Here is a 15,565-nt window from a genome sequence, read left to right as displayed (position 1 = left end):
GAGCCACAACTGACCTGTGGAGCATTGGTGTGACTCATGTTCAAATGCCTGTTTTGAAAGGACTCCAGTATAATCTCATAACAAATACCTGTAGCTAATACATAGGGATATGAGTCATAGGCTAGGACCTAGTGTTCAACTATTCAGAAAAAAACAAGTCTCCAATGAGTCCCCTACTCCAGAAACGCTTGAGGTAAACTTAAAAGGATTCGATGGGTAAAAACCCATTCGGAAGTAGCATCACTGTGTCCTCTGATAAGCAATATGGTGAAAATTCCATCTGGCCTACCTATCCAATCCATTCAAATGTACACGTTTCATTCCCGCAGACACTTGGCCCTCCGTGGATTGAGTTGGACACATGGTCTCTGGGTTGTTTCTGGACAGGCCCTGGGTGACATGGCAATCCTGTTTGACTGGTAATCTGCACTTCCGGGTATGTCCACAACCGAGAACAATTATCCACGGAACATAATACATGACCCCGAAATCTATAAGTGACGAGCCAAGAAAAAGTGATGACTACAACAGCAGTGTATTTAGCCAAGTCACAGGAATCTTTTACCAGCTCATGTCTGAATCAAACCATGATATATGCTGCCACCTGCTGCTGTGATAGATTACTACTACTACTACTACTACTACTACTACGTAGAAAAACCTTGTTTCAAATATTCAATTATGTAGCCTGCTACACCAACTTTGCACTACCTCCACTTCCCTTATGGGCAGCATGAGTCATTCATAATTGAAATTAAACACATAGATATGAGCTGCACGTAAACTGTGCATGACAAGCAAAGTAGCAAACAAGGAAAGTAAAGCGTCCAAGTATTTATTCCACAAACATAGCAAAATACATATATACAAAAACACAGTTGGATCATGGTTAAATTTGTAAAAAATAAGCATAAACATGTATAACAATTTAGAGTTAAGAATATTTAATGTAAAATTAAAAACATTCAAGCATAATGCTTAATTTTCTCCATGGCCAGTTGTTGATTACGATGAGCAGCCGCAGCACAGTACTTGCTCATACTGGCCACTGTAACTGAAGAGGATACAGAGAAAACAATGAGTAACAAGCAAGGTAAAGTGGAATAAAACATATATATATATATTTTTAAATAGGCGACATCTCAATGTACGTGTTCTGCACTGCTTGCTTAATCAAATATGTTGCATACTATTCTGCCGTACCAAGCAAAAAGGCAGTATCTGCTCATTTGGTCGAAAATGAGTTATTTATTGTAGCAAAAATGACTACATGCTTAGCCGTGATGCTTAGTCATGTGGACAAGTATCCTACCTCGGATTGTGTTTCGGATAAAATGGGGGTCATGTTAAAATTAACTGTATGAAGATACTGTGAAACCAAGGTAAATAAAAGCCATTTTCTCAGTTCCATGCTATGAGCAGTTAGTGCATTTTTTCTTGTTTGGGCAGTATTGTAGAGACTCTCAGACAGTTAGATGCCTGTTATATAAGTTGTCAGTGCACATTTACCCAGTTACACAGGGTTTAGCAAGGTCCAGTCTGCCAGTCAACCTGCTGTCTGCCAACCATAGGAATGCCTGAAATGTTTGTGCCAGGAGTCCTTGTGGTTGGTTGAGCCGCAGAGGGTTGGGCATGGCAGGTTCCGTTATATGACTATGCTGTCTATTGTATGTCCTGACAAAGTGAGCTAACTGTTGATTTTATTACAGGTTTATTTGGCATAGGCTACAGCCATACAGTATCCTATGAGTGTTGAGAAAAAACTTATTTCAGTCAAGAACTCAATCTTCTATTCTGTACATTATTTCATGTAGGACTTTGAGGTCCTTACACCTATGGTAGTGGAATAGCAGTAGATGCTCTGCTTGCTGATTTTACCCAACTCAGAAGAGATGCTCACTCTGACCAGAGTAAAATCGGATGAAAGGAGAAGGGCGAGGAGTGTCACTTACTCGATGACGGTGCAGACAGAGCAACAGGGGCTGAAGCAGTTGGAGCACTGCTGGATGCAGGAGGGGCAGGCTGGGCGGTCACACTGGGAGCACTGCCTCCTGGTCCTCTGGGCCTTCTGACATACACAGCTGCCCTTTGAAACCAACACAGCACCTGAGACAACCACACAGTCGGATGTCAGAGACTGCCAAGTTCCCAGTCGTCTTGAACGTGGCATAAAGCAAAGGTGTCAAACTCATTACACAGAGGACCAGGTGTCTGCTGGGTTCACACTCCTCCCTTGTACTTGATCGATAAATTAAGGTCACCGATTAGTTAGAAACTCCCCTCACCTGGATGTTTAGCTCAATTGGACACAAATTTAAAATAAAACTAGCCAGTGGCGGTCGCTGATTGGCTGAATACTCGGGGCACGAGGTGGTTGTGGGTTTGCAACAAAGCAGCATGACAGAAATATGAAAAGTTTTCAAACTACTGCTAGTTACTTTGAGGAGATATTTAAAAATGAAATGTGCATTTGAACAGCATAAATACACCCATTTCACTTTTGCATGTCAAAAACCAAATGACCACTTCTGCACATGCTGCCACTGTTTTGAGCAGAGTACACTATGAAAACAAGCAGCCAGCTCATGTCACAAACACACCAGGGAGAAAGTAACAAGCCTGCCGATGCGCCGGTGGCTCACAGCAGTCTCAGTGCTAAGGCACAATTGGCCCAGTGTCATCCGGGTTAGGGTTTGGCCGGGGTAGGCAGTCTTTGTAAATAAGAATTTGTTCTTAACAGGCTTGCCTAGTTAAAAAAATATGTGAAAACATTTAACTGGGGATAGCTAGCTAATAATGTCACAAAGCATGATGCGCTGCTAGCCAGTTATATGAAGTTATTTCAGAATCTTTCAGAGTTTGTAAACTAATATCTAAGACTTTAAATTGGCATGTGAGCCAACTAGCTAGCGGCTTATCAAAAAAATAGATAGCTGGTTAATTTGACCAAAAAAAAGTAAACCAAACTATCTAAAAATTACTGTAGCTGGCTAATTAAACTGATCAGGCTTTGTGATAGACCCAATTTTATGCTGTTTTAGTCCATACATGTCACCTACAGTAGAACCTGATGAAAAATATGGGGGTAACAAAATTAGCCATGATTGTTGTCCTACCAGACCAGAGATGGTTCGAGCTAGTGTATCCCTCTGTTCTTCGACTCTTGTTAGATGTAGTTGTCCGGTTTATCCGGTCCCAGGCTACCATAAATAACTGCTAAGATTATTTTTAGTTATTTTATCTTTATTTAACTAGGCAAGTCAGTTAAGAACAAATTCTTATTTTAAATGACGGCCAAGGAACAGTGGGTTAACTGCCTGTTCAGGGGCAGAACGACAGATTTCAAACCCCCGAGCTGACACGTGCAACCTTCCGGTTACTAGTCCAACGCTCTAACCACTAGGCTACCCTGCCGCCCCAATTTATTTACAAGTTCATTAAAATTCCCTTTAGCTCCATCTGTAACTGAGCAGATCTAGTCTCATGTAAGTAAGCCATCTGATGCAAGAGACATATTGGGAGGGAGAGCAGACCCAGAAGTTCTGACTGAACGGACGCACATTTGAGCGCCCCAGGAGGGTCCATTTACTTTGTGCTGCTCGAATTTACAGTTGAAGTCAGAAGTTTACATCCACTTAGGTTGGAGTCATTGAACTCGTTTTTCAACCACTCCACAAATGTCTTGTTAACGAACCATCTACTTTGCGCATGACAAGTAACTTTTCACAGAGATCATTTCACTTATAATACACTACCACAATTCCAGTGGGTCAGAAGTTTACATACACTAAGTTGACTGTGCCTTTAAATGGCTTGTAAAATTCCAGAAAATTTCATGGCTTTAGAAGCTTCGGATAAATGATATCAATTAGCCGGAGTCAATTGGAGGTGCACCTGTGGATGTATTTCAAGGCCTACCTTCAAACTAGTACGCAAGTATAAACACCATGGGACCACGCAGCCGCCATACCGCTCAGGAAGGAGACGCATTCTGTCTCCTAGAGATGAACGTACTTTGGTGCGAGAAGTGCAAATCAATCCCAGAACAACAGCAAAGGACCTTGTGAAGATGCTGGAGGAAACGGGTACAAAAGTATCTATATCCAGAGTAAACCAAGTCCTATATCAACATAACCTGAAAGGCCGCTCAGCAAGGAAGAAGCCACTGCTCCAAAACCGCCATAAAAAGCCAGACTACGGTTTGCAACTGCACATGACAAAGATCGTACTTTTTGGAGAACTGTCCTCTGGTCTGATGAAACAAAAATACAACTGTTTGGCCATAATGACCATCATTATGTTTGGAGGAGAAAGGGGAGGCTTGCAAGGCTTCCCAACTGTGAAGCACGGATGTAGCAGCATCATGTTGTGGGGGTGCTTTGCTGCAGGAGAGACTGGTGTACTTCACAAAATAGATGGCATCATGAAGAGGAAAATTATGTGGATATATTGAAGCAACATCTCAAGACATCAGTCAGGAAGTTAAAGCTTGGTCGCAACTGGGTCTTCCAAATGGACAATGACCCCAAGCATACTTCCAAAGTTGCGGCAAAATGGCTTAAGGACAACAAAGTCAAGGTATTGGAGTGGCCATCACAAAGCCCTGACCTCAATCCCATAGAAAATTTCTTGGCAGAACTAAAAAAGCGTGTGCGAGCAAGGAGGCCTACAAACCTGACTCAGTTACACAAGCTCTGTCAAGAGGAACGGGACAAAATTCCCCCAACTTATTGTGTGAAGCTTGTGGAAGGCTACCCCAAACTTTTGACCCAAGTTAAACAATTTAAAGGCAATGCTCCCAAATACTAATTGAGTGTATGTAAACTCCTAACCCACTGGGAATGTGATGAAAGAAATAAATGCTGAAATAATTCTACTATTATTCTGTCATTTCACATTCTTAAAGTGGTGATCCTAACTGACCTAAAACAGGGAATTTTTTACTATAAATAAATGTCAGGAATTGTGAAACTGAGCTTAAATGTATTTGGCTAAGGTGTAAACTTCCAACTTCAACTGTGTGTAAAAAATAACACATTTTTTGACCAATCACAAGTGAGGCACCACCCCTAACGCACTAATGGGTGGGCCACTACTGAAACCAGCAGACACTCTGCCCTTCATTTAATGAGTTTGACACCCCTGTACTAAAAAGAGTAATCATTTTCTGAATTGAAGACAGAATAATGATTTCAATTCTGACTGGAATGGTTTCCCTTCAGCCTGTTCTCAGATGTGGGTGAAGGTTGCAATTCACCTGAGAAGATTATTACCTTGGACACGTGTAAGTCTGCCATCCTGTCCAATCAGTGTCTGTCCCCTCAGTAGTGTCTGGCTCACGTCAGGTGTCACACCTGGCCCCGAAGACTGTATCGTTGAGCACTTCTCCGTATCTATATTCCAGATTTTCCCCATGACAGCTTTAGTACCATTGAAGAGCAGGGTCTTTGTCTTTTCTGGAAGAGAGAAGCAGAGATAAGCAAACAGCAGATTACCGTCTTCAAAAGGCATCCACATGTTTCCCAGCTGAAACAGTTTGTGCATATATTCTGATGTTTTGGACTTCGGCAAGGGGTTTTTCAGGGGGTCGGGTACACGTTTTAATCTAGGCAAGCCCAAATCGGTAGCCGAAGTCTACGCACCCTTGTCGGCCATTGGTCAACAGTAGGGATTCTTCAATAAACTGCCTGTTGTCATTCAACGAGGGACAACTCGTCCTCATGCACATTTTTTCCCACTTACTGCACCAAACATCCTCGTCAGATGAAAAATTGCATGACTAAGATCTTCTCTGCAAAAACATCAAAATTATTGACAAATTTATCTTAGATTAATTCTGACTATTTTGAAGAAGTGTATACTGGCTATGGCATTTCAAAATGGATAAACAGAACTATTGCCACCTTCTCATTTTTCAAGTGAAAGTCTTCAGGGATATGCGAGCACACTCGTTCGAGTCGCCTAGCACTGCGCCAGCAGAACTGAAGCATGCTGACACCTTAATATGCCCAGAAGCGGTCTTCTGGCTAGGTAACAATTAAACACCATAATTAGGGGTGTTAGGTTATGCGACAAAAAATGGACACAGAGAATTCTACAAAAAAAACAGCAGTAGACAAAATCCATTTTCACTAAGTGTCAACAGGGTTGTCAAAATACATAAATCAATGGAAAACATGAAAATGGTAGTTGTTACCCATGTTTTAGAAATTTACACAATACGAGTCCAAATGGAAACCAAGTGCCGTGCTAAGAACTTTCAATTGTGGGACAGCCCTTTTTGTGAAACCTGTGACATCAGTGTGTTCATATATGCTCTTCGCGGAAGGTATTCCTTAACCTACCAGAGTAAGATCGACTTGACATTGTATTGCTAAGCAGTATTGGAAAGTCCTGAGGGTGTTTCACGGTCATCGGATGTCCATTGACTGAAATATAATGTAAAACATTTTTTTGGCTCCGTCATTACATTTTTTCTATCAGAGACACGAAAACAAAACGGGTTACAAAGTAGTTTCATAGCTACATTTTGATGTATGAGAGGTCAGGGATTGGTCCAAATTCACTTTCCTCAAACCCCATTTCCATGACGAGTGCTAGTTTGCTAGCTGTGTGGGCAACTGTGAAAATAGGGAGCGCTGCGCAGCATTGGCTTTATTGTGCCAGAGGCGAACTGTGTGATTGATGGTTTTATTCGTTCAAGTGAAAAGTAACAGAATTCAGTGGCTACAGTTCTACAAACGATAAAAGCATTTGAAGTTCTCATAACAATCGGAAATCGGTATTTTTGGACACCGGTCAGATTTCTTTTTTTTTTTACACCTTTATTTAACGAGGCAAGTCAGTGAACTTCTTACGGCTGCAATCCCGATATGACAACAGCCAGTGAAAGTACCGGGCGCCAAATTCAAAACAGAAATCTCATAAAATTCCTCAAACATACATGTATTTTATACCATTTTAAAGGTAATCTTGTTAATCCCACCTCAGTGTCCGATTTCAATTATGCCAAAAAGATACCCACCATATTGGGTAGTCAACATTACTCAGAAATAGCATTAATATTAATTTACCTTTGATGATCTTCCTCAGAATGCATACCCAGGAATCCCAGTTCCACCATAAATGTTTTGATTTGTTTGATAATGTCCATCAGTTATGTCCAAATATCTTCTTTTGTTAGGGCATTTGGTAAACAAATACAAAAGCGCATTCAGGTCGCACCGAACGAAAAGTTCAAAAAGTTCCATTACAGCCCGTAGAAACATGCCAACCTAAGTATGGAATCAATCTTTAGGATGTTTTTAACATAAAACTTCATTAATGTTCCAACCGGACAATTCCTTTGTCTGCACAAATGAAGTGGAACGTAGCTACCTTTCATGTGAGCGCGCCAGACCGAGGCTGTGGCACTGCCAGACAACTCACCCAAAGAGCCCTTATTAGCCCCTCCTTTAGAGTAGAATCCTCAAAACAGGTTCCAAATACTGTTGACATCTAGTGGAAGCCTTGGGAAGTGAAACATAACGAATATCACCCTGTATCTTCAATAGGGGCTGAGTTGAAAAACTACAAACCTCAGATTTCCCACTTCCTGGTTGGATTTTTCTCAGGTTTTCACCTGCCATGTGAGTTCTGTTATACTCAGACATCATTCAAACAGTTTTAGAAACTTCAGAGTGTTTTCTATCCAAATCTAATAATAATATGCATATCTTAGCTTCTGGGCCTGAGTAGCAGGCAGTTCACTCTGGGCACCTTATTCAGCCAAGCTACTCAATACTGCCCCTGGCCATAAGAAGTTAACTGCCTTGTTCAGGGGCAGAATGACAGATTTTTACCTTGTCAGCTCAGGGATTCAATCTTGCAACCTTACGGTTAACTAGTCCAACGCTCTAACCACCTGCCTCTCATTGCACTCCACGAGGAGCCTGCCTGTTACGCAAATGCAGTAAGAAGCCACGGTAAGTTGCTAGCTAGCATTAAACTTATCTTATAAAAAACAATCATAATCACTAGTTGTAACTACACATGGCTGATGATATTACTAGTTTATCTAGCGTGTCCTGCATTGCATATAATTGATGCGGTGCGCATTCGCGAAATAGAACTGTCGTTGCTCCAACGTGTACCTAACCATAAACATCAATGCCTTTCTTAAAATCAATACACAAGTATATATTTTTAAACCTGTATGTTTAGTTAATATTGCCTGCTAACATGCATTTCTTTTAACTAGGGAAATTGTGTCACTTTTCTTTCAACAGAGTCAGGGTATATGCAGCAGTTTGGGCCGCCTGGCTCTTTGCAATCTGTGTGAAGACTATTTCTGCCTAACAAAGACAGCCAACTTCGCCAAACAGGGGATGATTTAACAAAAGCGCATTTGCGGAACAGCACAATCATTGCACAACTGTACCTAACCATAAACATCAATGCCTTTCCTAAAATCAATACATAGAGAGAAGCAAGAGAAGTGAGGCCGACAAACCTGACTCAGTTACACCAGCTCTGTCCGGAGGAATTGGACAAAATTCACCCAACTTATCGTGGGAAGCTTGTAGCTTGTGGAAGGCTACCCAAAACATTTCACCCAAGTTAAACAATGCTACCAAATACTAATTGAGTGCATGTAAACTTTGGGTAAGGTGTATGTAAACCTCCGACCTCAACTGTATGCTATGATGCTGGTAAAGTTTCCTCGCGCACCTACGGTGCTGGTCTGAAAAAAAAGCTAGTTAGCTCATGGATGCAAACAAATGTTCTTCTCCAAAAACATAGCAAAACAATCTGTTTCAGTAGCTATATAGTTAGCTAGCTCTTTGCAATCTGTGTGACGACTATTTCTTCCTAACAAAGACAGCCAACTCCACCAAACAGGGGATGATTTAACAAAAGCGCATTTGCGGGAAAAAAGCAATCATTAGCTAGCTAACTACATAGCTAGGTGTCATCTAAAAAATATACAAAATTACAAGACCGTTCTTATTTGATTAAATGGTGGTCAGACCCATCTGTGAAGCTGGCCACAATAAGGATTAGCCACAATAGTGGACTGTGAGGTTAGTCTTCAAAATAAAAGTATGTCATCGACAGTAATGCAAATTATTACAAATAGTAGAATCATGCCATATTTGAATAGATCATCCTAAACGAGGATATATATATATATATATATATATATATAAAAAACAAAACAAAAAAATCTGTTGAAATCACACTGGATGTATTATACTTTAGAATTGCATTGGGGGCATACTTATTTCACTGTACAGCCTTAACTATGGATTATGGATCAATGACATGGGGTGTCAGTCTACTCCGTGACACCCAGAGAACATAAGCGTTGTAGCTCTTAACGAGAGACTCAAACAACTGAATTGAGCCACATTTGTCGTCAACCTGTGTGTATTAAACACTAATCCTGAGGACAAATAATATCGCGTGGACGTTTAAGAATCTGAAAACTGAGGATGTTGGGGAAAAAAATATCTTGGGTATTGAGTAGACTCATACCCCATTTCATTGATCACCAATCCTTAGGTAAGGCTGTATAGTGCAATATGAATGTCAACACACACAATAGGCCGACTGGGGAGGTGATTTCACAGTCACGCAACAAGAGCAACAATGCAAATATTTGTGTAAGCTCTTCAGTGGGGTTCTGTGGGTGTCACCGAGTAGATTGATACCCCATTTCATTGCTTCACATTCCAACCTTGTTTAATATTATAGTCTAATATGGCATGATTCCACCAATTGTAACCTTCTGCAACACTTTCAAAATAACTTTAATTTTGAAGGCAAACCGCAAATTCCACAATTGTGCCTAATCCTTATTGTGGCTAGCTTCACAACACAACCCGGTCGAGCCTCACTAGTCAGATGAAGCTAGCTGGCTGCTTATAATGTTAGCTTTTGGCAACAGGTTTAAGTAGCTGGCTAGCTATTTATTTTCATGAACTGATGTTCAATTTTAATAGGTGAACAACAAGTGGCAACCTAGCTAATACTTACTCACAATGATTCCAGCTGCTACCCGATGTTTATTATCCATGCACAGTCACATCACCCCCACCTACATATACAAGTTACCTCAACTAACCTGTACCCCCGCACACGGACTTGGTACCGGTGCCACCTGTATATAGCCTCGTTATCCTTTTTGTGCTACTTTTTATTATTACTTTTATTTTACTTGGTGAAGATTCTTAACTCTTCTTGAACTGCATTGTTGGGTTAAGGGCTTGTAAGTAAGCATTTCATGGTGAAGTCTACCCTTGTAGTATTTGACCATGTTAAATTTTTTTTTTTTTTTTAAATCATTGCTAAAAATAATGAAAATAACTACTGGTCATTGTTTTCAGGCTGGTTGTATTGGTGCTAGCTAGCTACCAAGCTAAAGCTAGCTAGCTACCCCAGAAGTTGCAGTCAAACAAATAAATTGTTATTTACCAGCGCAGTATTGCAAAAACATAATTCGTGGCTGGTGGGTGTTCGCAAACTTTTTTGAACAGCTTTGACAGTGCTACTGACACGCTTTGCTTGCACGTGCAAATTCAAAACACACAACATTCTATAATAGAACCGTGTTATTTGATGTGTCAAATTAAAAGCTTATTTAACGTGTCAAATAATGTTAATTGACGTATATGTTTTTTGACAATTACCCAAACGGCGTTCCATAGAATGTTGTAAAGCTAATAGCAGTGACGCTATTACCGTGTAATTCCGGTAGGGCAACATCTGAAAAATAGCGCACTTAGTACTGTGTACCGGTGCTTGACCAGTCGTGAAAGCCAACATCACCCACGACAGATAACGGTTGATTGTCAATTCCATTACCTCGATTCACACAGCAGACATTGTGGGCTAGGGTAGGAATGCTGCGTTGCACGTGTAGTAGCACAACATTTTACGCATTGTCATTACATCGTGTACGTCAGCTTTGACATTGGTTTTGCACATCGGCATTAAACTAGACAAAGTGTTGATGTTGGCATTTTTAGCTAATATCGGCCGATTCCCATTAGTTCACAGATATGTTGTGCATCCCTAAAAATAACATTACAACCTAACCCAACTCGGGCGTAGACCTACCTTAGAAGTAAGCTATGTTAGACTTATTTGGCACTCTAGTCCTAATCAGTTGGGCTATTGAATACAACATAACTGGTAAATAGGAACCCATCTTTTTGTGCATGCGTGGCACCTTACTGCTCAGTGTAGACTCCCAGTTCTGCATAAAACATCAATATATATTAACAAGATGACAACCTAATTTTAAATTAATGAGTACATTTTTTTTTAGTTCTTAAGACTGGTAATCTCATTTGCATACAGTAGTATCAATGTTGTTTTCTAATTTTCAGAAATTGTTACAAACTCAGTTTAGCATATAGCATGAAGATCTGATCATTTACCACCCTACTATAAACTGGTCTTAAATGACTAATGATGTATCCCGTACTGCCTGATTTGCATATTAATTTAATAAATTGTACTTTCATTTGAATCTGTGTTCTACATCAGCCCTGAAAATGTCATAACAATATGACCACCCTATCTTTTAAGATATTGGACAAAACATGTTGAATCCTGACAGGTGATTACATTGACCAGTCCGTGACCCTTTGGACCTCCTCCGATGGCTTAAAAATAAGAAACGAAAGAAATGTTGATTCCCAACGACCTAACATAGTAACTGGCCAGAAAGCATAGCTAGGCTAAATCAAACATCGCTAGTAGCAAGCTAGCATCACACACAAAAGCTTCTTTCCCTAAAAATGTGTACAAACATATTTACATCCCGGTTAGTTAGCACTTGCTCCCAAGTGAGTGGGCCTATGCCCTCTCAGGACCACCCAAGGCTGCGCCCCTACCCAGTTATGTGAAATCCATAGATTCCTTATATTAACTGTAACTCAGAAGAAAAAAATATTAAAAATTGTTGCGTTTATAGTTTAACGGTACAGTATATTTATGTAACGTTTGTGGCTAACGTTACCTGGAAATAGTCAAAGGCTAAAACAAGCTACATGTAATGCCTGTCGTGAGTGGATATAACCACCTAGCTAAATTATCAAGTAATAAATGGACATTAACATTTGGTGTAGGTAGTTAGCTGTTGTAAACTACCTAGCCAATGTTAGCTAGCTAGTTTTTACCGCTAGCTAAACAACAGCACATGGAGTAGGGCCAGCTAATGTGAGTTAGCTAACAGCCAGCCAGTTATTTCAGACAGCAAACCTTACCGTAGATTTCTTGTCTGTACTTGTCCCCATATACGCCGTGATTATTAAATTCCTGTTGTCCAATGTGAATTTTATACTGCGATGAGAAAGATTCAGCGAAAGGATAAGATCTTTTAGGCATTTTTTTGGGCGAAGAACGTGCATCCAAACATAAAATGCTTGCAGAGCAACGACGGGAAAATACTCACTTGCCTGCGAACTAACCAATCCGACCATTGATCTCTTATCACGTGACTGTTTGATTTTGATTACTCATACCAAGTGTTTTTATTATTTTATTTAACCTTTATTTTATTTAACTAGGCAAGTCATGTGCCAGTGTTTGAATATTTATGTTGCAGCACAATTATTGTGGATAGACAGATTCATATAAAAGTCTGTTTAAAACGTTTACATGCTTTGCAAGAATAACGTTTTCTCTTATAGTCCTGTTCACATGGATACATCTGAAATCAGGCTACTGATGGGTTATTTTGATAAATGCAGAAAATCGCAAAATAAACGTTCTACCGCAGTGACCATGTTATTTTTGCGCAACCTTTTTGTGAAAATGTATGTAAAAACTATTTCTAAGATGCATAATGTAATGAAACAGCAGGGAGCAGGTCTCGAACCCTCGACCTTCTAGCCCGAGGTCCGGCGCGCTAGCTTGCAACTCTACGTTTTACAGGAACGCGCTCACCGGCCAATCACACGCACTGTCGTGGATGCAAGGTCCGATCACTTCTGACACCAGTGTAATGAAACAGCAGGGAACAGGTCTCGAACCCTCGACCTTCGGCGCGCTATCGACTGTGCCGCAAAAGTATGCTCGTGCGGCAAAGTTGATTTCCGCGCTTATAAACCCAGGGTCGTTACAATACTTTCCGTTTTTCACGAACTCACTCCACTGATAATAAGAGGGAGGCTCGCTCGGCTAGCACACTCGCAGATCAAATCCACAGCTGTCCTTGATGTCTTTTGTTTTTGCATTGTTGTTTTCTGTTGTTGTTTTCCTTTATTCAAGTATTTTTTTCTATTTTGTTCTTTTTGTTGGTTGTTGGCACATCGGGTGTGTTTGTTTTGGTTGGAGGGGTGGAGATTGGGAGGGTTTGGGGATGGGGAATTGAGGGGCATGTTTTTCGGGGGCTCTTGGTTGGTTGGGGGGTAGCTCTCGGAGGAACTGTGGGTGCGGATCTTGGATGGTTGGTGGTCTGGCGGTTGGGACCGTTGGGCCGGTGGACGAGAGGTCGCTGGTTCAGGTCCCCGAATAGACTGGGTGCGGGATCTGTCGATGTCTAGGATATTTGGGTAGGGCGCTTGAGCATGATTGTTTCTGTGGGTCACTCTGGATGGGCGTGTCTGCTAGATGAACATAATGTAAATGTTGAGCGGCTTCACAGGTAGATTGTATGTTTAAAATAAAAATATATTATAATAATAATAATACACTGCTGGAACACCGATTTAAGCTGTTTACATGTCCTAATAATTCAAAACGTTGCTCAGAAAACCAGGTGTTTAATCGGCATATGCTTACTAAGATTTTAACCTTTCACCAGTTAAGATTTGCAGAGTAAGGTGTTTAAATCAAATCAAATTTATTTGTCACACACATGGTTAGCAGATGTTAATGCGAGTGTAGCGAAATGCTTGTGCTTCTAGTTCCGACCATGCAGTAATATCTAACAAGCAATCTAACCTAACAATTTCACAACTACCTTATACACACAAGTGTAAAGGAATGAATAAGAATATGTACATAAAAATATATGAATGAGTGATGGGCGAAAAGCATAGGCAAGATGCTGTAGATGGTATAGAGTACAGTATATACATATGAGATGAGTCATGTAGGATATGTAAACATTATATAAACTGGTATTGTTTAAAGTGGCTAGGGATACATTTATTGCATACATTTTTCATTATTATAGTGGCTAGAGATGAGTCAGCCACTCAATGTTAGTGATGGCTGTTTAACAGTCTGATGGCCTTGAGATAGAAGCTGTTTTTCAGTCTGTCGGTCCCCGCTTTGATGCACCTGTAATGACCTCGCCTTCTGGATGATAGAGGGGTGAACAGGCAGTGGCTCGGGTGGTTGTTGTCCTTGATGATCTTTTTGACCTTCCTGTGACATCGGGTGGTGTAGGTGTCCTGGAGGGCAGGTAGTTTGCCCCCGGTGATGCGTTGTGCAGACCTCACTACCCTCTGGAGAGCCTTACGGTTGTGGGTGGAGCAGTTGCCGTACCAGGCGGTGATACAGCCCGACAGGATGCTCTCGATTGTGCATCTGTAAAAGTTTGTGAATGTTTTTGGTGACAAGACGAATTTCTTCAGCCTCCTGAGGTTGAAGAGGCGCTGCTGCACCTTCTTCACCACACTGTCCGTGTGGGTGGACCATTTCAGTTTGTCCGTGATGTGTACACCGAGGAACTTAAAACTTTCCACCTTCTCCACTACTTTCCCGTCGATGTGGGTAGGGGGCTGCTCCCTCTGCTGTTTCCTGAATTCCACGGAACGGTTTACATTAGTATTTCCATACTCTGCCATCATCAGTTTAATATCTAATTATTTGTGTGCATGTAAATGTAGACTACTCATTGTTTCAAATATACATATATTTGAAGCTATATAATATCCAGAATATCATTCATCAATGCACTACATTTGTATTGAAAACCAGGGCATGTAGCTATCATAGAAGTTTTATTTTAAAGGTTCCAGTGAGGTAGTGTCACGACCACCACGGAAGGTGACTCCTCTCCCTGTTCGGGCGGCGCTCGGCTGGCGTCGTCGCCGGCCTACTAGCTGCCACCGATCCCTTTTCTTTTTCGTTTGGTTTTGTCTGTCTTGTGTTCACCTGTGTCTAGTTTAAATTGATCAGTGGGGTATTTAATCTCGCCCTACCCGCTAGATTTTGTGCGGGATTGTGTGTGTTAATGTTGTTGGCTTGCGGTATGTTACTGTTAAGCAGGTTTATTTTCACGGGACTGTTTTTCCCGCACGTTAGTTTAGTAGAGGAGCGTGTTCCGTTTTTTACTAGACTGCGTTCCTTTTTCTTGTGGCTGCTTTTGTGGTCCTGTACTTGTTGTGTTGGTGGACCAGTAATAAAACGCCCTTCTTGGAATTCTTGCTCTCCTGCGCCTGACTTCACACCCACCTCTCATAGGGAGATTCTGACAGGTAGCTTCTCATCAATTTATGCTTTGTCAGGTGTTTATGAAATTGTTGTAAAAACAAATCATATCCCATATTAGCCTACAATACAATTACTTGCATTTTTTACATTTGTTTTAATTTCACCTTTATTTAACCAGGTAGGCCAGTTG

The 15,565-nt window shown here is 40.9% G+C and overlaps 1 protein-coding gene across 1 annotated transcript; it reads right to left on the bottom strand.

Moving 5' to 3' along the window:
• Positions 1-819: 819 nt before the first annotated feature.
• On the bottom strand, positions 820-12,458 carry LOC112256642 (apoptosis regulatory protein Siva). Its single transcript, XM_024430033.2, has 4 exons — positions 12,255-12,458; positions 5,274-5,456; positions 1,953-2,106; positions 820-1,054 (listed from the first exon to the last, which is right to left on the bottom strand). The coding sequence occupies exons 1-4, from the start codon at positions 12,373-12,375 to the stop codon at positions 1,006-1,008; spliced, it is 507 nt and encodes a 168-aa protein (XP_024285801.1). The 5' UTR covers positions 12,376-12,458; the 3' UTR covers positions 820-1,005.
• Positions 12,459-15,565: the final 3,107 nt, after the last annotated feature.

This window comes from Oncorhynchus tshawytscha, linkage group LG08 (genome assembly GCF_018296145.1).
Source record: "Oncorhynchus tshawytscha isolate Ot180627B linkage group LG08, Otsh_v2.0, whole genome shotgun sequence".
Taxonomy (NCBI): Eukaryota; Metazoa; Chordata; class Actinopteri; order Salmoniformes; family Salmonidae; genus Oncorhynchus; species Oncorhynchus tshawytscha.
The sequence above is the reverse complement of the archived record's forward strand: the minus strand, read 5'-3'. Positions and strand labels throughout refer to the sequence as shown.

Coding starts and splice junctions, on each gene's coding strand:
- LOC112256642 (XM_024430033.2), bottom strand. CDS start 12,375: ATGCCTAAAAGATCTTATCCTTTCGCTGAATCTTTCTCATCGCAGTAT. Junction 5,457..12,254: donor GTACAGACAAGAAATCTACG/GTAAGGTTTGCT, acceptor TCTCTCTTCCAG/AAAAGACAAAGACCCTGCTC. Junction 2,107..5,273: donor CAGACTTACACGTGTCCAAG/GTAATAATCTTC, acceptor TGGTTGTCTCAG/GTGCTGTGTTGGTTTCAAAG.